A 24466-nucleotide genomic window follows, 5' to 3' on the forward strand; every position below is an offset into this window, starting at 1 on the left:
TAAAAAATATATAATAATAATAACAGGATGAGGTGAGGTGGAAAACAAATATGAATTTTTAAAAAATGGAATTGTGGATCTGGTCTTGTGGTTAAGAAGTTTGTATCAAAACCATATTAGTTTGTTGTTCTAGGTTTGGGTCCTACTACTTGGAATATTTGGTGTTTTCTGCTACAGCCTCAGGTTGTCTAAATTGCCCTGTGAATTAAATTTCATTGATGGAAACTGTTGCATATATGTATGTCCTGGATATGATTTTAAATTGCATCTGGTTATTGGGCCCTGGTTTTGGGAGTTCCAGAGTTTTCAGGAGTGTGGAGCCATTGCTTAGCCACTATTTGTTCCCAGGTTTACTTTGACAGGTTTACTTTGACAGTGGCATCTGTCAAGGTCTCAGCTATAGTTTAACCTGCATATGGACCACTGGGAATGACAGATCCCTTGTTCCCATTAGAACTTTCTTTTCGGAGAAGGTAAACTCATATAAAAAACAAAAAAACCTGAAGTGCAGTTGGTTTCTAGTCATCTCAACCTTTGTTGAGTCACTGGTTTTATAGATAATTGCACTGAAAACTGAATTTATTGCTGTGCAACACTTTAAAGCATCCCTCTTGAGCTCTACGGACTCACAAGGGCTGTGGTGGTCAATTTGTTCGACTAACACCTTTCTAAGCAGTGCCCCAGCATGGCCATAGTTCAAGGATTGAAATGACTAAAAGAAAATAAAAAAGAAGACAAGCTTGCTCTATCAAAGCTGACCTGGGTTTAAATAATGTTATCGTAAAGAGGTGAGTTCCTCCTCCTCCACTACCACCACCACCACCACCATTACTACTACTACTACTACTACTACTACTACTACTACTATCACCACCACCACCACCACCACCACCACCATGCTTAGCAGTATTTCGTCTGTCTTTACGTTCTGAGTTCAAATTCCGCTGAGGTCGACTTTGCCTTTCATTCTTTCGGGATTGATAAATTAAGTACTAGTTGCATACTGGGGTCGATCTAATCAACTGGCCCCCTCCCCCAAAATTTTGGGCCCTGCGCCTTGAGTAGAAAAGAATAATGTTATCATAAGCATCATCATCACCATCAGCAGCAACAGTTTGATGTTGATGATGATGATGATGGTGAATATTGCCACTTACTTTAGTTGGTATTGAGTAAATAATTCAGATTCTGGAAAGTATTCACTCAGCAGAGTTTTTATGCGATCCTTTCGGTCTTTTGTAATTCTAAAGAGGTCTGAAATAAAATTTAGAAGCAGAGAAACATGTAAGCTAATATAAAATTTTGGGAGTCTAATAAATTTGTCTTTAAAAAAAAAACAACAGAAGCAAGTCTCATGTATTTGTTATTGTATAAACTTATGTAAGATTATTCCTTAACACTTTTGATATCAACCAATCTGAGGCTGTCCCCTGGTTTTATGATAAAAACTTCCACTTTTAAAGTGATTCAAATTAAAATCTTCCATTAAAATTTCCATAATTAGAAGCTTGCTTCCCAACTGCGTTACACCTTGGGGAAGTGTTTTCAACTATAACTTATGGCTGACCAAAGCCCCATGAATGGATTTGGGAGATGAAAACTGAAATTGAAAGAAGCCCATCGCATGGCTTAGTGGTTAGGGTGTTGTACTCACAATTGTGAGATCATAGGTTCGATTCCCATACCGGGCATTGCATTGTGTTTTTGAGCAAAGCACCTCATTTCACATTGCTCTACGGTCATTTCAACATCTGACATGTGGCACCTGTCTACACAAATATTTGATCACTATAAACAAATCATTTGTGTGGTTGTTCAGTAAGAAATTGTTGACCCTCATACATCGTCTAATGACAGGAGAGTCCATCATATATATATAAATGTGTGTGTGTGTGTTTTTAGTTCTGTGTTTACCCACCACAACTTGACAGTTGGTGTTTGCATGTTTACATCCCCGTAACTTAGCAGTTCGGATAAAGAGACCAATAGAATAAGTACCAGGCTTTAAAAATAAGCACTTATCATAGCCCTGGTCTGACCAAAGTCTGTAACTTAGCAGCCAAGCAAAACAGACCAATAGAATAAGTACGAGGCTTTAAAAAACAGTACTTGGGTCAACTCGTTTGACAAAAATTACCTTCAAGGCATTGCCCCAGCTTGGCTGCAGTTCGATGACTGAGACAAAACAAAAGGTAAACAATCAATCAATCAATCAGTCAATCAAATGAATAAATACAATTACTCACCAGTTCCATTGTCTATGACTATCGGTCCAATTGTTGCCTTCGGTAAACAACAATCAAGGAAGGCTCTCTGACAGTTTTGATCTTTGTTTGGGTACCTGAAGTTCAACCAACTTTCAGTGCAGTTGATTCCCTTCATCTGAGACCCAGTTATACAGCAGAAGTCTGGTACAGTCCAATAAAAAAATCAAATATATCAAAATGATAAAATGCAATATAGATGAAAGTGTGCAAAAACCTGTTATTTATATACATTTGTATGTATATATATATATGTATATCTGCGTGTGTGTTTTCATTGAAGGTACATGGCTTAGTGGTTAGGGTGTTGCAGCCACGATTGCAAGCTCGTGGTTTCAATTCCCAGACCAAGTGTTGTGTTGTGCTCTTGAGCAAAGCACTTCATTTGATGCTTTTCTGCAATCATTTCATCATCTGAATTAGAGAATTCGCTAACGTGATTTAATTATTTTTCTAAAATTTTTCTGGTTTAAACACTAAAGGTTAAAAAAATACCAAAACTATAGAATCGGCTTTTTGGGCCTTTTTAAGAGCTTTAGACCCCCCCCCATTTTTTTTTTTTTTTTGCTTTAGAGTTAAAAAATGCTGATTTTATTGTTTCAAATTTTAAAGGGCTTAAAAGAGGCTGAAAGAATGATGCGTACAATATTCAAGACAGCGAGCTGGCAGAATTGCTAGCACATCAGGTGAAATGCTTAGTGGTATTTTGTCTGCCGTTACATCCTGAGTTCAAATTCCACCAAGGTCTCTCTCTCTCTCTCTCTCTCTCTCTATATATATATATATATATATATATATCATTGTGTCTGGGGAGAGCCATTCTCTTTTTGTGCCTTATTACTTAACACACTCACCGGTTCGATTTCCACTCATTTATTTTTTTTCTAAAATTTTCGTTGCGTCTTGTAACCTCTTCAATAGTTGTATACATACATACATACATATATATATATATATATATATATATGTGTGTGTGTGTGTGTGTACACACACACACACACACACACACACACACACACACACACACAGGTTAAAAAGGATTCTGAAATATGTTACCTGATCTTTTGGTTCGTTTTAAAACCGGTTCTTTGGGAATTTTTTTCAAGGCACAAAGCATATTTATACGTTCTGGTTTTGGTGTTGCAGGCAAACCTTTAGTCATAATATTGAAACCTGAATCCTAGAAATAAATAAATAATTAGATAATTAAAAATATGAATTTTCAGTTTTAAATGAATATAAACCTTATACAAATTCAATCAGAATCAAATATATTTGAGTTAATGTAAAACAATGTATACAGGCATGACTGTATAGTTAAGAAGTTTGTTTCTGAACCACATGGTTGTGGGTTCAGTCCCATTGCATGGTACCTTGGGCAACTGTCTTCTACTACAGCCACAGGTTGATCAAAGTCTTGAGTGGATTTGGTAGGTGGAAACTGAAAGAAGCCCACCATACATATATATATATATATACACACAGACACACATATATCATCATCATTATCATCATTTAACATTTGTTTTCCATGCTAGCATGGGTTGGACAGTTTGACCAGAGTTGGGATGCTGGAGAGATGTACCAGGTTCCAGCGTGATTTTGATTGGTTTCCACAGCTGTGTACCCTTTCTGATGCTAACCACTTTACAGTACTGGGTGCTTTTTACATGGCACCATCACAGGCACCTATGTAGTGCCAGCACAGGTGCTATCACATGGAGCTTTTTATGTGGCACCAGCACCAGGTGCTTTTACGTGGCACCAGCACAAGGGCCGTGTAGGCCAATCCCCTTCAGTAGGAGAAGCAGCATTAACTATTCTGTTGAGGAGGACGAGTCTTCTTGAGTGCAGCAAGGTGCCAAATATCTTGGTCCTTTGTCATCTCCTCTGTAAAACTCAGTGTCCTGAGGTCCTCCATCAGTACTTTGTCTCATGACTTCCTGGGTCTGTCCCTTCCATGAGTTCCAAGACGGAATATATAAACATATTCTATAGTACAATGAAGGCACATGGCTCAGTGGTTAGAGCTTCAGGCTCACAGTCATGAGGTAGTGAGTTTGATTCCCGGACCAGGCTGTGTGTTGTTTTGCGTGAGCAAGACACTTTATTTCACATTGCTCCATTTCACTCCCCTGTAGAAATGAGTTGTGACATCACTGGTGCCAAGCTGTAGCAGTCTTTGCCTTTCCCTTGGATAACATCAATGGCATGGAGAGAGAAGGTTGGTATGCATGGGTGACTACTGGTCTTCTGTAAACAACCTTGCCTAGACTTGTGTCTTAGAGGGGAACTTTCGAGGTGCAATCCCATGGTCATTCATGACCGAAGGGGGTCTTTACCCTTCAACCCTCTATAGTACAGTATTCTAGCCATCTATTCTATAGTACTGATACTATACAATTTATTATATTTATAGATTTATTAGCCAATACTGTGTCTTATGGTGAATGAACACAGTACATGTCAATGTAATATGTCTGTGGACAGAACAGAAAGGAAGCAGTTACATGTGCATGCTTCAAATTTTTGTTGGAATCTTCAAGAGTAGCTCTGCAGGCAAAGATTGCTGATGTATTTCATACAACAGGCTTCCTGCAGTTTCCTTCTCTCACATGCCTTCACAGTCCTGGACTGTAGAAGAAGACACTTATCCACAGTATGGAATGAACTTCTTAACCAAATGGCTATGAGAGAGGGGGGGGGGGACAGGGAAGCACCCCACCCCACCTCACAACAAAACAAACAAGACATTAATGAAATATTGAGAGAGCTTCTTGTGGTTGCTTGACCTGTTAGAAAACAAAGCCAAAAAACAAAAAAGGAAGGATACATTGAATAGTATAGTCATCATAATCATCCTTTAACATCTGTTTTTCATGCTGACATGGGTTAGACAGTATGACAGGAGCTGGCAAGCTGTACCAGGGCTCAATTGTCTGTTTTGGCATGGTGTCTGCAGCTGGATACCCTTCCTAACATCAGCCACTTTGCAGAGTGTCCTGGGTGCTTTTACGTGATGCCAGCACAGATGCTTTTTACATGGCATCTGCACGGGTGCTTTCTACATGGGGCTGGCACTTGATAAATCGTCATTGTATACCACACTATCGACCAGACTATCCAATGTTGTTATACACCACTGGTTACAATGTGCTTTCTTGCAATGTTGTAGCTTTCAAATGATGCTACCCTGCAGGTCAGTCAGGCCAACATTCACTCTGAGTAGAATACCATCCCATCACAGGGTTACCTGTTTACAGCTAAGTGGACTGGGGAAAAATGGAGTGAAGTGTTTTGCTCAAGAACACAACACACCTCTGGTATGAAAATCAAACCTACAATCATGCTATTGTGAATGTAATACCCTGACCACTTGGCTACCCACTTTACAGATACGTCTGGGAAAAACAACAACAAAAGAAACAGGAATGGCCATGACTGGAGTACTTTTGTTGAGCAACAACAATAACAAGGTATTTATGAACTCACGTAAAAAACTTGTCCTGCGTTTAGACCACCTCCAGGTGAACAGCCAACATTGGAGAGTTTCATCATTTCTTTGACCTGAAATGGAATTGATTGATCAATTATTTTGATTGCTGAGTTTTTCTTTAAAAGTCACAGTTAATATTCAGGGAGATGTATGTTGGTTGATCGAAGAAAGAGAACTTGAGTAGAAAATTTCATAGGACAGAAATGCATGAATAAGATGATTATTACAGACTTTATTCAATTTCTGAGAAATAAATAAATATATATATATAGGGAGAATTCACAAAAAAACAACAGATGAAGACAGGTGGTGTAGAAAACAAACAGATGTATTAGTATAACGCTCGGGAATTGAAAAAGTCTTTAATGTTTCAAGCCTATGCTCTTCCACAGAAAGAAACAAGGAGAGAAAAAAAATTGTGTGTAGTGGTTAGCGATCTATCATGGTGAATGCAGAACAGAAAGTACAGGAAAGTTAAGAAAGTATAATAATAATAATGATAATAATAATAATAATAATAATAATAATAATAATAAAGGTTTTACATGAAGTTTAAAAATTTCAAAGGCTTCAGACATCATGGTGTATTGGAACGATACACACACACACACATACATACTGGGTCAGTTTGGGATCAAAAGGGTTTATATGTATGTATGTATGATTCTTCTAGTAAGGATATGATTGTTCTAGCAAGGAAATAATTCAAGTAGGTTACTTTATAAAGCAGATGCTTTATATGAAGATGCACATGAATCTCCATATTTAAACATTAGAAATAAGGGGGTACTTACATATTTTTGTGTGATTCTGTTCTTATCATTAAGAAGATATACAGCATTGTCGACAGCAGAAAGTGCCACATAGGCACCAGGATCTCCCCTCACTTCCATCTCAACGTTTGTTAAAGGATGATAGTATTTAGCTTTTGAAGTTGTCGAAAGTTTCAACTGCAATGTCAATTATTGAACAGCAGATGAATGGAAAATAACATAAACACATGCACAGACATACACGCATGTATGAACACATCAACAATTTCATATATATATATACATTCATTACATTCATCATGCTCATACATGTACATATATATAGATATGCACATGCACATATATATATATATATATATATATATATATATATATATATATATATATATATATATCTATGTAAATCATCATCATCATCATCATTATCATTTAACTTCTGTTGTCCATGCTGGTATGGGTTGGACGGTTTAACTGGGCTGTCACACTGGAAGGCTGCTCCAAGATACAGTCTGATTTAGCATGGTTTTCTACAGCTGGATGCCCTTCCTAATGCCAACCACCCCGAGAGTGTAATTTGCATGACACCTGTATTTGCCACAACTGCAATTTTGTTTGGCTTGATGGATCTTCTTCTCAAGCACGACATATATATATATATATATATACACACACATATTACACAGTCAAACTTTATATTTAAATATGACATAACACAATGACATTGTCAAATTTTACTTGTCAATAAGGAGTGGGTCCATGTCAAAGAAAGTTGTAATCCGTCTACTCTAATTACCTGATAAAACATAAAAGTAGAACAGTGCCAAAATAATATAATCAAAAAGTCATATACATATCATACTTAATGTATATGCATTGTTGATAGGTCAGTTACTGCAGTATCTGTTCTGAGATAACATCCCTTATGAACTTGCTATGTTAAAAGCCCAATAAATATGAGAAAGAGATGAAAATCTGTTGCAGCAGTGGCCAGTGTGAGCATCAGATATATTTTGGCCTTTCATCTAACTCATGTTAGCATGGAAAAAATGGATGTAAAATGAATAGATGAGTAAATGAAATGATTGATTAGACTGAATAAACAAACCACCTGATGTTAATAAATAGGAAGTGTCTTGACTAACCTCTCGTCCTTTACAAGCATCTTGCACAGAAAATGCTCTAGAGTCAGCAACAATTTCATGGTTTCTCATATAGTAGACAATAACCCTTCCGATAGGAATCATGTCTTTAGTGACAGAAAAGTAACTTGCCCAGTAAGATTTCCGATAAGGTATTGTGTAGTGTTTCAAGATTTTGCCATTTCCAATAAGCTGCAGGAGGGAAAAGAAAAACAAAAAGAAATACATCAGTGACAAATTAAATATTCTTGAGTTTTAGCAAAATAAGATTTCACTGCTGAAGATAAATAAGTTTAATTTCTTCATATCATCGGGGATGGCGGGGGATTTATAATAAAGAAAGGAGCATAAAAGTAAATATTATCCCAAGTGTACCCATTTGAAATATTAACTCTTTTGTTACCATATTTCTGTTGGAATTCACTGCCTTTGTTTCAATTAATTTTAAAACAATGAAGAATGTGTGGAATTACTTTGACAGAATTAAGTTGGTGTTTGGAAATTTTGATGGAGTGTTTTAATTTAGATCAGTTTAAGACAGGAAGTTTGTATCTTAGAACGAGGGGTAATTTCAGGTGGATCAGAATTAAAAGAGTTAAGCTTCCAAGTTGGTAGGCAGGGAACCAGTCGTCTGGTTCAAATGTAGGATCCACTTACTAACTCCTACTTAACTCATTTATTTCTCATATTTCTGTCTTTTCTTTTAATTAATTTTGAAAAAAAAAAAAAAAAGAAGATAGTATAGAAAGGAGCATAAAAGTAAATATTATCCCAAGTGTACCCATTTGAAATATTAACTCTTTTGTTACCATATTTCTGTTGGAATTCACTGCCTTTGTTTAAATTAATTTCAAAGCAATGAAGAATGTAGTAAAATTACTTTGACAGAATTAAGTTAGTGTTTGGAAATTTTGATGGAATGTTTTAACCTATTGCCTGCCATGAGCCTGATTTGGGGATCTGCTAAAAACAGTCTCACTGCCAGTTGTCCATTGTGTTTGAAGTGAATTGCTTATGAACATTGCACTGCAGAAATGTGTATATTTAACAATATTTAGTAAAGGTTCTCATTTTAGAGAATTCTAGAGGACATTTTATGTCATAAATCGCAATTTTTGAACTACAAAAATATCGACTGCTTTGAAAACATTTTCTTTTTTTGCATTTCCCATCTATATTTTTTTGGCATTCCCCATCTAAAAATTAACAGTTACCTCACCAAAATCTCAAAGCTACTGGGTAACAGATGATTAATTCAAAGCAATGTGAATAAATAAGTATTACATTGGACAGGATAATGTGAATGCTAAATGTTTAAAAGTAAGGAGAAACTAAAAAGGTAGAACTTCTTACCATGAAATGAAGTGGGGTCTTGAATGATTTTCTTGAGGTTACAACTTTCATCGTTATATCATCACCAACCTTTAATGAACAAAATTTTAATTATGATACAAATGATAATAATAATCCTTTCTTCTATAGGCACAAGGCCTGAAATTTTGCAGAAGGGGGATAATTGATTACATTGACTCCAGTGCAAAGCTGGTGTTTGTTTTGTTAACTCTCCCCAAAAGATAAAAGGCAATGTTGACCTTAGAATTTGCAGCCAATGATCTAAGTAAAATCGCTGTCTTCCACACATAGAAGCTTGTTCTTTCAGGTGCTGGTGGCCCTTAAGAAGCCCCTGTGTCAGTGCTGTGTTAACACACCCATGCCAATGTCGTGTAACTGCACTCGTGATGGTGACATGTAAAAAACACCCAGCATGCTCTTAAGTGGTTGGTGTTAGGAAGGGCATCCAGCCATAGAAACCATGCCACAACAGACAGTTGAAGTCCAAACAGCTCCCTGTGAGCCAGCACTCTGTCAAGCTATCCAACCCATGCCACCATGGAGACATTAAACAATGACGATGGTGTTTACTGATTCACACCCCATCATTTTAGCAAAGGTCACATTTGCAAAAGCGACATGTGGTCCTAGGTTCTTCGCATATAAGAAAAGAAGTAGGGATGGTCATGGCTGGGATGCCATTGATCACGGGTCTGTATGATCAGCATTGACCTGGGGCTAAACAGCAATACCAGTTAGAATCTTCTGACTATGATTACTCTGTGGCACAAACTTCAAAACTTCTCGTCAATCCTACAGTCACTAAACTGCACAACCATGTCTGTGTCAATGAATATAAATGAAAAAAGTGGTTGAGAAGCTTGCTTTGCAACCACATGGATTTGGGTTCAATCTCACTGTGCAGCGCCTTGGGCAAGTGTCTTCATCTCTAGCTCCATGATGACTAATGTCTTGAGGGTGAATTTAGTACATGGAAACTGTGTGGAAGCCTGTCGTATGTGTGTTTGTGTCTTGTGTTTGTCCTGCACCTGACTTCTTGACAACCAGTGATGGTTTGTTTACATTCCTGTAAATTAGCATTTTGGCAAAAAAGGAACCAACAGAATAAATACTAGGCCTGAAAAATAATTACTAGGAATCAATTTGTTCAACTAAAATCTTTTCAAAGCAGTGCCCCAGCATGGCCACAATCCAAGGACTAAATCCAGTAAGAGATATAAAAACAAAAACAAAAAAACAAAAAAAAAATAAAAGAGAGACACAATCATAATCTTCCAGGCAAAGTTACAACATTGATGGCAGGCGTAGAGTCACAAGAATAACTAACACTTACCTTGTAACCATTTTCTGGAACATTCAAAGACAGAAGCAAGTAGCTATCACTCTCGGACTTGTAGCTAGCCACCTCCCACTCTTCTGAGGCTTGGTCTTCCATAGTGAGATGGTAGTCAGCACTGGTGGCCTGAATGAGAACATTTTCAAAATATTGGTTTTGGACATTTATGTGGAACCTGATAATTTTTGGGTCAGGTTTAAAAGAGATTTTGTGATCATTCATCACCATCATCATTGTTATTTAACATCCATTTTCCATGCTGGCATTGATCAGATGGTTTGACAGGATCCAATGGGTCCTAGGACTTCATCATGCTCCAATGTCTGCTTTGTGGAGGCACGGGGTTTTGTGGTTTGGGTGTTGGACTCATGATTGTAAGATTGTGGTTTTGATTCTTGGACCACACAATGTGTTGTGTTCTTGAGCAAAATACTATATTTCAACATGTATAAGGAACCCTTTTTTTGTCAAAAACTAGGTTAAAAAATACAGGAGTTTCTTATACATGGATAGTATTATAATCCCTTACAAAACCTTTATTCCAAATTTTAAGCCCCCAAAATTAGGGGGTTCCTTATGCACATTAAAATATGGTGCTTCATTTTATGTTACTTCAGTCCATTCAGCTAGCAAAAATGAGTAACCCTGCGATGGACCAGTGTCCTGTTCAGGTGGGGAATATTATATATGCCACGAAACTGGGAAACTGATCCTTGAGAGTCGACATGACTTGAGAAGGAAAACTTTACTGTGGAGGCACATGGCTTAGTGATTAGGGGTATTGGACTCATGATCATAAGGTCATGGTTTCAATTCCTGGATCAGGCAACATGTTGTGTGCGATGGACCAGTGTCCTGTCCAGGTGGGGAATATATACTCCTTGGAAACACTCCCTCCTACAGCTCAAGGTTAAAATATATTTGTGAAAATCTTTATTGCTGATATCTAGTTCCAGGTCAGCCTGATACAGTAGACTTACATTCAGAGGTATTCCAGCCATGACCATCCCATAATTTTTTCAGGAACTGTGTAAATGGTTTCAAATGTTGGCACAAGGCCAGCAATTTTGGGGGCAGGGTTAAGTCAGTTATTTCAACTCTGGTTTGGTGCTTATTTTATGGACCCCAAAAGGATGAAAGGCAAAGTTGACCTCAGTGGAATTTGAACTTACAACATAAGGATGGATGAAATGCAGCTGAGCATTTTTCCCCGTATGCTAATGACTCTGCCAACTTGCCATATTAGGAATTGGGCAAATAGCATTAAAATATCCAGTTTTATGTTTTTGCGTCTATATAAATGTGTGAAGAAGGAGCATGGCTTAGTAGTTAGAGTGTTGCATTCATGATCTTAAGATAGTGATTTCGATTCCTGGGTCAGACAGTGTGTTGTGTTCTTGAATCTCTGCTCCCTCTAGCAATCAAGTGTCCATCATGGACAAGGCTAAATAAGGTTGAAATCACGTGATCTAGTGATCTCAGTGCTGGAGGTAGCATGGATTTATCTCCTGGCTAGCAACAAGTTACTTGCCTGTAACTTAGTGGTTTGGTGAAACAAACTGAAAAAATAACTACCAAGCTTACAAACAAAAATCAAGTACTAGAGTCAGTTCTTTTGACTAAATATTCTTCAATGTGGTGCGCCAGCATGACTGCAATCTTATGATTGAAACAAGTAAATGGTAAAAGATATATATTTAAAAAAGATAGATAGATAGATAAGGAGATAGATAGATTGATAGACAGAAATACATATAGATAGATAGATTGATAGAGAGACAGACAGACATATAGATAGATACATTTCTTTTATTAGCCACACAGGGCTCAACGAAGATGGGACAAATACAATGTAGAGCTTTTCTTTTTGGGAGGGGGAAGGAAGGAAAAAAAAAAAAAAAAAAAAAAAAAAAAATTGGTGGTGTCGATCAAAAGGGATCGTAGGAAGGGAAAAAGGGGCAGTTCGATCAAAAGGGATCGAAAAAAAAAGAAAAGGAAAGGCCGATCAATAGGGATCGTGTATCACACAGTAATGTTCTCGTGTAAAAAGAGGGGAGGACAGTTTAGGTTTAGCCGTGGAAGGAAAAGCCTACGGAAAAGACCACGGTAACCTTGGTCAATATTCTCATTGAAGAAACTATAACAGTAAGTGACTCTCTTTTGCCTTTTTGTTTTATTTTTTTTCTTGTTCATAGGGTTATGCTCAAGATGGCTCCGTCGTTCACACGTGCCATCCTTGCTACATTCACCCATCTTTTTTTGAAGCATTCACTAGACAAGACTTCCCTTTCTACTCTCAACTTCCTCTTCAGGTGATACTTGAAGAAGTTGATGAGAGATTGCCCAGAGAGGAAAGTCTTTGTCTCTAGACCTTTCAGACGCGTCCACCATACACATTCTTTCGCCATAGCCACAAGTACGATGAAAATAGCTCTTCCTTCCCGTTTAAAGGAAGGAGGCGCGACAATATTCACGATAGACTCGGCTGATAGACCGACTCGTCCCACACGCGATAGCAGTTGTTCGACGTAAGCCCACAGCTCGGAAATGGTGGGACACTGTACGAGTGCGTGCAGAACGGTTTCGTCGCTCTGCCGGCATCTCGGACAGGTCGGCCCCGTGTTTCTCGAGCCATGCCTGTAGAGCTTATCCCGAACGGGTAGTGCTTCTCGATAGCACTGCCAGGCCAGGGATCTCTGGAAGTTGTCCATAGGTCCCGGCCCGAAGGTCGTCTTAAACAGGCGGGTCAGGTATTCCTCGTCGACGCCCAGGTTCGCCCCGAGATCGTCGTCGTACCTTCCCTCCACTAATCCACTATAGAATGCGTTAGTTGTGATGCAGTCGCTCAAGGTTGACCCGGGTTGTTGGAGTTGCCGAAGAGCAGCGCGACACTCGCGGTGCCATTCACCCTTCCTCGGCCTCTTCTTGATCCATGACTGCAGTTCGGTCATGGAGACGAGCTGCGGGAAAGCGCGCCGCACAAACGGCGACCACACCTGTTCACCGCTGTCTACGTAGAGCCGGAGATGTCGCAGTCTCAGCGCGTGTCTGCGCATCATCAACCACGGCATGCCCAGTCCTCCTTTTAACGGGTGTTGGCAGCAAACGGATCGCCTAACCATCGGAACGCTTCCTTTCCACAAGAAGCGGAAGAGGATGCGCTCCAGTTTGGTGATGGTAGGGTCGGGACAAGGAACGACGGTCAGGCGGTAGTAGATGACGGACGCGATGTACGTGTTCGCCACCTCCGCCCGACCTTTCAGGGAAAGCTTCCTCTCGGCCCATTGCCGGGCTAGAGTGGCCATAGATAGATAGATAGATAGATAGATAGATATACAGACAGACATATAGATAGATAGATAGATAAATAGATAGATAGGTAGTTAGACAGATAAGGAGAGAGCAAGAGAGTGGATGTGTGTGTGTTCATGTAAAATGATGATTATGTTAGAAATTTATACTCACTATAATAGTAAATTCTCTCCAAAACTTGATTGTGTTGATAACAACCTGCTTCACACTGTTTCTTGACTCATATTTCGCCTTGTAATATTCTGTGTTGTTTGATCTTGTAAGTGCTTTGTATGCTATATAGAACGGTAGTCTTGGAATCTTGGAACCATTTATGTAAAGGGTCTCGACCTGAACATGACAACAATTCAGAACTGAATTTTAATTAATATTTTGGGATTTTGTAGTAGTAATAATAATAATATTAATTCTTTCTACCAAAGGCACAAAACCTGACATTTTGGGGGGAGGGGCCTAGTTGATTACACCAACCTCAGTGTTTCACTGGTACTTAATTTATCAATCCCCAAAAGGATGAAAGGCAAAGCTGGTAATTGGGACATAAATTAACAGGGAAGCTTTCTTAAAATGGGAAGTTTGTATCATCGAAGCAAAAATAGTTTTGGATGGGTTGGTGCCAAAAGAGTTAAACAACCCTTATTCAAGGACCTTTTGAGTGTGATGGGCTACTCAACCTCAAGAAAATTCTAACTGCACCCAACTTGCAAGGTCAAGCACTATTTATCTGATATGAGATCACCATGTCACACACATATGGTTGTGATCCACGTACCTGTATTCTTATTAGACAGGTAGTCATGATGGGTATACTGGGCTTTATATATTTTACCTCATTGTCATTTTGATGGCATGCACTGCTCTCTCACTCAATAATAATAATAATCCTTTCTACTATAGGCATAAAGCCTGAAATTTGGTGGGAAGGGACTAGTTGATTACATCGACCCCAGTGTTTCCCTGGTACTTAGTTTATCAACCCCAAAAGGATGAAAGGCAAAGTTGACCTTGGTGGAATTTGAACTTAGAACGTAGCGATGGACAAAATACCGCTAACCATTTCATCCTGCATGCTAATGATAATGCCAGCTCACCGCCTTAATAATAATCTTTTCTACTTCAGGCTCAAGGCCTGAAATTTTTGGGGAGGGGACCAGTCAATTAGATTGACCCCAGTACGCAACTGGTACTTAATTTATCGCCCTGAAAGAATGAAAGACAAAGTTGACCTTGGCGGAATTTGAACTCAGAACATGAAGACAGACAAAATACTGCTAAGCATTTCGCCTGGCCTGCTAACGTTTCTACCAGCTCACCACCACTGCCTTAATAATAATAATAGATAACTGTTTTTAGCCTAGGCACATAGGGTTTGAAGTTAGGGGAGAGGTTAGTCAATATATCTGTCCCCATCACTTAGCCAGTACTTTATTTTATCGACTGCAGGGGGATGGAAAAGCAAAGTTGACCTTGGAAGTATTTGAACTCAGAAACAAATATCATGTCCCCCACCCCACCCACCGCCAATAATTTATTGTTTCAAAATGCAGTGATTAATTGTATCAGGTGCAGTGTTACTTATTTATGATTATCATAATGAGTGATTATGTAGTTAATGATGATGATGGTGGTGGTGATGATGATGACGATAATAGTTGTGGTTATAGTGATGATGACCAAACTGGCTTCAAAGGATGAGAACATCAACACACACACACACACACACACACACACACACACACACACACACACACAATTAGATTTCAAGACATTAGGGAACAGAAGCAAAGCAGGCTTACTTGGACTGTGTACGGGAGTCCAGGCTTGAAGAAAGTCTGAGAATCGGTTAAATCGAATTTGTATGGGGACGAAACAAATTTCGCTGACTCATCCGTTTTAGTTTCAGTGATTGCCGAATCTTTCTCTATAACATTAGCAACAACCTTGAAAACTGTCCCCAAAAGCATTGGTTCCTGTGGTAAGGTAACGGTAGTGGTTGTTCTCCCTTGCAATAGCTACAATGAAAATTAACGAGGTTAAGATTTAATTCGAAATTATACACAATAGGTGGTGATCCGGCACAGCTGCAGCCTCTGGCTAAAACCAAGAGAAGAAAATTAAAAAATAGCTCCAGTAGTCATCATCATCATCATCATCGTTTAACGTCCGCTTTCCATGCTAGCATGGGTTGGACGATTTGACTGAGGACTGGTGAAACCGGATGGCAACACCAGGCTCCAGTCTGATTTGGCAGAGTTTCTACAGCTGGATGCCCTTCCTAACGCCAACCACTCAGAGAGTGTAGTGGGTGCTTTTACGTGTCACCTGCACGAAAACGGCCACGCTCGAAATGGTGTCTTTTATGTGCCACCCGCACAAGCCAGTCCAGGGGCACTGGCAACGATCTCGCTCGAAAATCCTACAGGAGCCAGTCAGGCGGTACTGGCAACGGCCACGCTCAAAATGGTGCATCTCATGTGCCACCCGCACAAGAACCAGTCCAGGGGCACTGGCAACGATCTTACTTGGCTTGCCGGGTCTTCTCACGCACAGCCCATTTCCAAAGGTCTCGGTCCGTACATATTCTAAAATTGGAATGGCACAGAGATTAGCATGGCCCCTGCACAAAAAGGGCATGCAAATTCCTGAAGCGTTCTATATTTATTTAGGGTTAGGTGTGGTTGTGTGGTAAGAAAGTTGCTTCTGAACGACATGGCTCTGGGTTCAGTCCTACTACATGACACCTTGGGCAAATGTCTTCTACTATAGTCTCAGGCTAACCAAAGCTTTGTGAGTGGATTTGGTAGAGAAAAACTGACAGAAGACCATCGTTTACGGGGACGTAAACACATCAACATCAGTTGTTTAGTGATGGTAGGGGTACAAACACAGACAAACAGCAGCTGAGATGTGTGAAAGGGAAATCATCTGCTCCCTGTCTGCATAATATATATAATATGCATATATTATATATACATTTCCTATTATAATATATACGTGCATAATATAGATGTGCATTTCTTATTATAATAAGAAATCCGTCTCTTACATAAAAGCTCTAGTACCGTGGACTGTTTCTTAACATTATGGGTGCACATAACAGAAATAAACGATACTTTACCTGTCGTTTAGTTTCACATCTGTCCGTGACATTCGATCCATACAGACATTTCAGTGTCACTTCACCATGGACATATTTTCCATAGAGGTACCTGTGAAGAAAATACGCACGAGAATGATGATGATGATGATGATGATGATGATGATGAATTCAAATTTTGGCACAAGGCCAGCAATTTCGGGGGAGGGGGGTAAGTCGATTATGTCAACCCCAGTGATCAAGTGGTACTTATTTTATCGCCCCCGCCCCCTAGAGGATGAAAGGTAAAGTCAATCTCAGCGGAATTTGAACTCAGAATGGAAAGATGCCACTAATAATAATAATAATAATAATAATAATAATAATGAATCCAATTTTAATAACATATGCATGTACACACATACACACTGTTACTGCCGTTATGCATGCCACACACAGATGTGAATTACCACAGGGATCAATAGTAATATCAATGTAAATGCTTGGCGAAGATCATTGAAAGTTCAATCATATTGAGTTTTTATAAAATAAGTAGAGAAAGGAGAGAAAAAAAGAAGAAGAAAGAAAGAAATATTTTTTACAATTTCAGTCTTTGTGCATCTAGTTCTTTTGTACAATTTCAGTCTTTGTGTATTGGTCTCTTCACCTATCACTGCTTGCTTGAATTGGTGAAAGGTGAAGAGACCTTGTTGAATAGGAAATGTTTGAAGTTAATTTACCTTGCCTTTGTTGTGATGACAACCTTCCTTGTACTCTTCAGAATAAATTGAGGACGTACAGTGATAGTGACTTCAAACACTGGTAACACTGAGTAAGTAAAGCAAACAATAGATTTTAGTGAAGAGATCAAATCCTGATCACATCATCTCAGGCAAAGATTACACGATGATTAAAATGAAATGAAAAACTGAATTACTAATTAGAGTGAAGCAAGAAGCTGAATCAGTAATTATAGCCACTCAGGAACAATTTATTAGAATGAACTTGATAAAAACGAACAATGATGAAACTGACTTGGAGAACAAACACAGAATATGTGGAAAAGAAGATGAAAGTATTAACTGTCTCTTAAGTGAAAGCAATAAGCTAGCACAAAAAGAGTATAAGCACAGACATGATTGTGCAGTAAAAGAGTGCATTTGGATGTTAACAAACTTACACACAACTTACACATACGAGATACACATACTAAAATACTTGAGCGCACACACATCTACACATCAGTTTCGATGTCAATAAGATAAGAACAAGTGTTTTTTTAATCAAAAACATCAAATGCTGGAACTGAAATGGTTAGGTTTCTTACCGTATTTCTGCACAGCAAACTTTACTTCTGCTCGGGTCTTCAGCTGAAATTTAAAAAAATAACACTGCACTAAACTTTAACTGTAGAAGTGATTGTATTTCATCAGCCATTCATTAACAAATGATTCAAAATGCTATTTTTTTCTTAACAGATTGAGAAAAGAAATTTTTTTTTTAAATCTTTGTATTTATCGTATAGGTACAGGCATGGCTGTGTCGTAAGATGTTTGCTTCCCAACCATATGGTTCAGGGTTCAGTCTCACAGCATGGTACCTCAGGCAAGTGTCTTCTACTATAGCCTGAGGCCAACCAAAGCTTTGTGAATGGATTTGGTTGACGGAAACTGAAGGAAGCCCATTGTATATATATATATATATATATATATATATGTATATATATATATATATATATATATATATATATATATATATATATATATATATCTGTGTGTAAAAAAAAAGGAAAAAGTGCATGGCATGGTTGTGTGGTATGAAGTTTAATTCCCAACCACATGGTTCTGGGTTCAGTCCCACTGCATGGCACCTTGGTCAAGTGTCTTCTACTATAGTCTCTATATATATGACAGAAGCCTGTCATATGTGTGTGTGTGTGTGTGTGTGTGTGTATGCATATATTTATGTGTATGTGTCTGTATCGTTAGAAAACCAATGTTGGTGTGTTTATGTCCCCATAATTTAGTGGTTCGGCAAAAAGAGACCGATAGAATAAGTACTAGCCTTACAAAGAGTATACCCTGGGGTTAATTTCGACTAAACCCCTTTAAGGCGGTGCTCCAGCATGGCCGCAGTCAAATGACTGCAGTAAATAAAAGAACACAAAATCCACCTCACCCCAGCAAAAGAAAACAAAAGCCTCAAATAATCTTACCCCATTTGAATATTCTGCCAAAACCGTCCAGTTCCCAATAGGGGACTGTTGTGTGAGTTCATATGATGCATTAATGAATGGACTGTCACCTGGGAATTTGCACGAATATAGAATCAACTTGCTTGGATTCTGAAAATATATAAATAAAAGTAAAACAGAAAAACATGAAACTTTTTGAAAGGTTTGAGAGGAATATGTGTCTCATACAGGGAAAGAAGAGAGAATGGAAATTATGATTTTTGTTTCTTGGAGTTTTGAAATTACTCTGTGAAGTGGTTGGCATTTGGAAGAGCATCCAGCTGTAAAATCCATGCCAAAACAGACAGTGAAGCCTTGGTGCAGTCCTCTGGCTTACCAGCTCCTGTCAAACCATGCAACCTATGCCAGCATGGAAAACAGGCTTTTAATGATGATGATGAAACTTATCAAAAATAATATGTAAATGAGGTTTGGTTAATTTTATCAAATGTAGGGCTTCCGTTGATCAGAGTTTCGGTCATATATCTAAATCTATATGTATAAGCTTGAGCAAGGTTTTTTTTTCAGTAACACTGACAGTTTTCCATGCATGCAAATCTTCCTTCTCCAAACTTGCGAAAGCCCTTCGCTTCCTACAGAGGATAGACCAGTGACAACTTCTCTGATGCTGCTGCTGCTGATGATGATGATGATGAAACTTATTAGAAATAAGATGTAAATGAAATGGATTAATTTTATCAAATCCATGGCTTCTATTGGTCAGAATTGGTTATGTATCTACATCCATATCTACAAGCTTGAGCAAGTTCTTTTGAGGAACACTGGCAGTTGCCCATACATGCAAACCTTCTTTTTCCAAACTTGCAAAAGCCCTTCGCTTCATATGGAGCATAGGCCAGTGACAACTTTTCTCTAATTTATCTCAAATCTGGGTTGTCTTTTCTACTTCTATCCAGTTGGATCTTTACTTTTTCAGCTCCCAGTATCCAGGCCTTCCTCTTTATATGTACAATTTATATGTACAAATATATATATATATATATACATACATGTAAATGTCAAATGATGAGAATGAGTGCTCAACACTGCAGTGGTTGATATAATTTCTTTATTTGTGTATTAAGGCTACCATTGGTTTGGTTTCATGTGAAGAAAAATATGTTAACATCTTAAAAATCTTTCAAGCTGATCCAAAATGGAGGCGAACACCATTCCTCCATGTGATCGACTTGAAAAACTGTTTGGACATTAAAATATTTTTCTTAACATGAAACCAATGGTAGCCTTAATATACAAATATATATGTATATACCCCCCCCCCCCCACTCAGATATATATGCGCAAGTGCATATGTGTATGTGTCTGAGTATAGATATTTGAGAGTAAAGAAACTAAGCAGAACTTACTTGGATACTAAATGATACTGGAAATTTTGTTGGTAACATATCTTCATTGAGAGTGACAATCCGAATTCTAACTGTTGGAAAAGAGAGACTTCTTTGAATTCTTTAAAATCTCAAGATGTGAATGTAATGTTCAACAATATAACAACATCACCCCTTGATATATAACAGCTATTAAAAACGGTTTAAAATTTTGGCAGAAGGCCATCACTTTTATTTTAGGGAGAAATGATTGGTTGATTACACCAACTCCTGTACTTCACTGCTACTTTATTTTATCAACCTTGGAATGGTGAAAGGCAAAGTTGACCTTTGGCAGAATTTGAGTCAAGAATGTAAAGAGTCCGAAGAAATGTGGTTAAGCATTTGTCTAACATGCTCATGATTCTACCAGCTTGTTACTTTAACAGATGCTAATAATGATTATTTCTACTCTAGGCACAAGGCATTGAAAAGTTTTGGGGGAAGGGGGCTAGTCAATTACATTGACCCCAGTGCATAACTGGTACTTATTTCATTGACCCCCGAAAGGTTGAAAGGCAAAGTTGACCTCGGTGGAACTTGGACTCAAAACATAATGGCAAACAGAATACTGCTAAGCATTTCGCCTGGCATGCTAACTATTCTGCCAGCTCACCGCCTTACAATTACTAATAAACATAATAATAATAATAATAATAATCCTTTCTACTACTATAAGGACAAGACCTGAAATTTGTGGGGTGGGGACTACTCAATTACAGCAACCCCAAGAGGATAAAAGACAAAAGCAACCTCTGTGCAATTTGAAATCAGAATGTAAGGACAGATGAAATACCACTAAGCATTTTGCCCTGTGTGCTAATGATTTGGCCAACTCACCCCCTTCATAATAATAATAAGAATTGTTTCATTGGGATTAATGTTATTGACTTACTCTTCCTTTGACTTTGCAATCCACATGCCAAAATTTGAAACAATTCTCTGAGAACTGTGTTAGGGGTACACGTGTCTGTGGATTGCTCAGCCACTTGCATGTTAATTTCACGAGCAAGCTGTTCTGTTGATCGTATCAGCTGGGACCCTCAGCATCATAACCGATGGAGTGCTCCATTAACTACTCTATATTTTCATTCATTCATTCACACCATACATTCACCCACAAATATATACATTATTTACTCACCTGTCTGCCCTGGGTTATAAATTGGCTTTGAGGTTTGGATGAAAATATGGCCACTCTTCATTGAGACTGGAATCTCTTTTTTCTCAGAAAACCCTTTTGAAGTGACTGATAGCACAACAGAATGTTCTTCTTCGCCAGTATCGGAGGATGATCCCAAACGATTTAAGAGGTCGGACAGCTTGACCATTATTTGCACATATCTTGGAGAAGCTGAAAAAAGAAAAATTACAGGAATTTTTGTACTATATATCAATTCCTAACACACACACATACATATAAATATATAAGAAGAACACAAGTGGGGTTCAAAACTCTTGGCAGCACTTTATCGATGCATTCTTAAATTATGTCATAGCAAAAAGCCTGCGATCATCAGGTAAATTTTAAACGCATAAACAGGTGAAATAGAAGCAGAAAATGACCAATTCACCAACTACCATGCTGAAACAAGTAGCGTCCAACGTGTTCATATTCTTGGCATCCTACATATTATATACCTAGATTCTAATGAATCCAGTATATATATATATATATATATATATATATATATATATATATATACACATACATATATATATACATATATATATATATATATATGTATCATCATCATCGTTTAACGGCCACTTTCCATGCTGGTATGGGCTGGATAGTTTGACCAAGGACGGGCAAGCCAGGAGGCTGCACCAGGCTCCAATATGATTTGGCAAGTTTTCTACAACTGGATGCTCTTCCTAATGCCAACCACCCTGAGACTATAGTGGGTGCTTTTTACCTGTCACTGGCATCGGCCACACTCGAATGGTGCTTTTTACCTGCCACTGGCACGGATGCCAGTGAGCTGGCACTAGCATCGGCCATGCTTGAATGGTGCTTTTTATGCCACCTGCATGGATGCCAGTCAGGTGGCACTGGCCACACCACAAACAGGCAAGATGCGAATGATAGATGCAAATTAAAATATAGCCTTGGGCCAACCAAAGCCTTGTGAGTGGATTTCGTAGACGAAAACGGAAAGAAGCACATTGTGTATATATATATGTTTGTGAGTCTGTTTTTGTCCCCCATCATCGCTTGACAACTGATGTTGGTGTGTTTATGTCCCCGTAACGTAGCGGCTCAGCAAAAGAGACCAACAGAATAAATATTAGGCTTACAAAGAATAAGTCCTGGTGTCAATTTCTTCGACTAAAGGTGGTGTTCCAGCATGGCCGCAATCAAATGACTGAAACAAGTAAAAGAAAACTTACATTTTGAAGCATAAATTGTATTATCATAAATGATATTTCCATGGATGGAATGTTTCAAAGTAATCCGGAAAGCGGTCCTTGTATAAGCAGTGAAAGGGTTGATCATGACAGTTTCTTCTTCGTTGCATCGGAATTTCTGTGGTGTCACAATGAGAACTTTCTGTTGTCTGTGGATAAGAATGGTGTTTATCAATTATAATAAGTTCTTTAATACAATTAAAATAGATTCAAAGATTTAATTTTAAAAAATCTCTTGAACACACAAAAATATTTTAATCAAAAATTATTATTCTGTACTTTTTTCTTGGTTGCGTGGTCAAGAAGCTCACTTTGCAATCACATGGTTTCAGGTTCAGTCCCACAGTATGGCACCTTGGCCAAATGACTTCTCCTATAGCTCTAGGCCAATTAATGTCTTGTGAGTAAATTTAGTAGATGAAACTTTGTGGAAGCCTGTTTATATATATATGGCATCCTGTATACTGACACTCCGTCAGTTACAATGATGAGGGTTCCAGTTGATCTGATCAAGGGAACAGCCTGCTCGTGAAACCATTCCAAAACAGTATGAATCCATTCACAAGGCTTTGGTCGACCTGAAGCTATTGTGGAGGTCACTTGCCTAAGGTGCCATGCAGAGAGTTTGAACCCGGAACCATGGGAAGCAAGCTTCTTAAACACACAGCCATGCCTGCGCCTATATATATATATATATATATATATATATATATATATATATATATATATATATATATATATATATATATATATATATATATATATATATATATATATATATATATATATATATATATATATAATGTAGGAAGTGTGTGTTTATATATTTTGCGTGTGCATGTGTATATATGTGTGTAAACACATACACATCAATGTGCGCGCGCGTGTGTGCATGAATGAGATATAGATAAACAGAGAGTGTGAGGGAGAGAGAGAGCAGTGTTTAACCTTTGCAACTAATACAAAAATCGTTTTAGCTACTGATAGGGTGAGTGATCGACTCTCATTTTAATTCATCTACTGCCACTCACTCTATTTGTGGGTTAGTCACTTTCTACAGTGCTTACGAAATATATATGAACACATCGGAAATTATTCTGGCTTAGAAGATAGTTTACATCAGACGACTGAACGAATTAAATATAGTTTATGTTAGAAGATTGAACGAATTAAATAGACAATTTGTCTTGTAGTAACCAAGAAACTTATTCAAATGATAATTAGAAAAACGAAAAATAAAATGGCGATTGACATTTGATTGTGCCATCTTTGTAGTTGTTCAGACGAAACAAATGAATATAATTGTTACAAATATATCTCTTTCGGTTGACTAGTGAACTAGATCAGCAGACAATAAATATAATGAATACACAGTTAAAGCTGTCTAATTTATTATAACAATTAATAATAATTTCTCACACAGACACGAATATCACACACCCTGGGGAGAGGGTACAATCGATTTAATCGACGCCATCACTTGACGTGGAAATAATAACGGCAATTTATTTGATTTTATTTTATTTTTACATTAGTGTAAATCTTGTTATTGTTTGAAGAAAGGATAAATGTGAAAATGTTTTGGTGGAGAAAAAAATTAAATATATCAATAGAAACGTTAGGAGAAATGACTCCCTATATAGCAAAGAAAATTATTACACCGTATATATTTAAAAGTGCGTCTGTT

General features: G+C 38.0%; 1 protein-coding gene and 1 pseudogene across 1 annotated transcript in view; one reads left to right on the forward strand and one right to left on the reverse strand.

Moving 5' to 3' along the window:
* Window positions 1–24466, reverse strand: part of LOC106880930 (complement C3) — a 57614-nt gene that overhangs the window by 26790 nt on the left and 6358 nt on the right. Inside the window, exons 2-18 of the mRNA XM_089339429.1 lie at window positions 22762–22928; window positions 21512–21721; window positions 20350–20420; window positions 18965–19093; window positions 18077–18119; window positions 17490–17577; window positions 16792–16882; window positions 15470–15685; window positions 13827–14003; window positions 10359–10487; window positions 9026–9094; window positions 7676–7864; window positions 6555–6710; window positions 5757–5831; window positions 3321–3444; window positions 2247–2408; window positions 1158–1254 (exon numbers count right to left, since the gene is read on the reverse strand). Of these exons, the coding sequence (XP_089195555.1) occupies window positions 1158–1254; window positions 2247–2408; window positions 3321–3444; window positions 5757–5831; window positions 6555–6710; window positions 7676–7864; window positions 9026–9094; window positions 10359–10487; window positions 13827–14003; window positions 15470–15685; window positions 16792–16882; window positions 17490–17577; window positions 18077–18119; window positions 18965–19093; window positions 20350–20420; window positions 21512–21721; window positions 22762–22928 (2193 nt within the window). The remainder of the gene's footprint in view (window positions 1–1157; window positions 1255–2246; window positions 2409–3320; window positions 3445–5756; window positions 5832–6554; window positions 6711–7675; window positions 7865–9025; window positions 9095–10358; window positions 10488–13826; window positions 14004–15469; window positions 15686–16791; window positions 16883–17489; window positions 17578–18076; window positions 18120–18964; window positions 19094–20349; window positions 20421–21511; window positions 21722–22761; window positions 22929–24466) is intronic.
* Window positions 16237–16335, forward strand: LOC128250490 (U6 spliceosomal RNA; annotated as a pseudogene).

This window comes from Octopus bimaculoides, chromosome 21, assembly GCF_046866305.1.
Source record: "Octopus bimaculoides isolate indiv1 chromosome 21, ASM4686630v1, whole genome shotgun sequence".
NCBI lineage: Eukaryota > Metazoa > Mollusca > Cephalopoda > Octopoda > Octopodidae > Octopus > Octopus bimaculoides.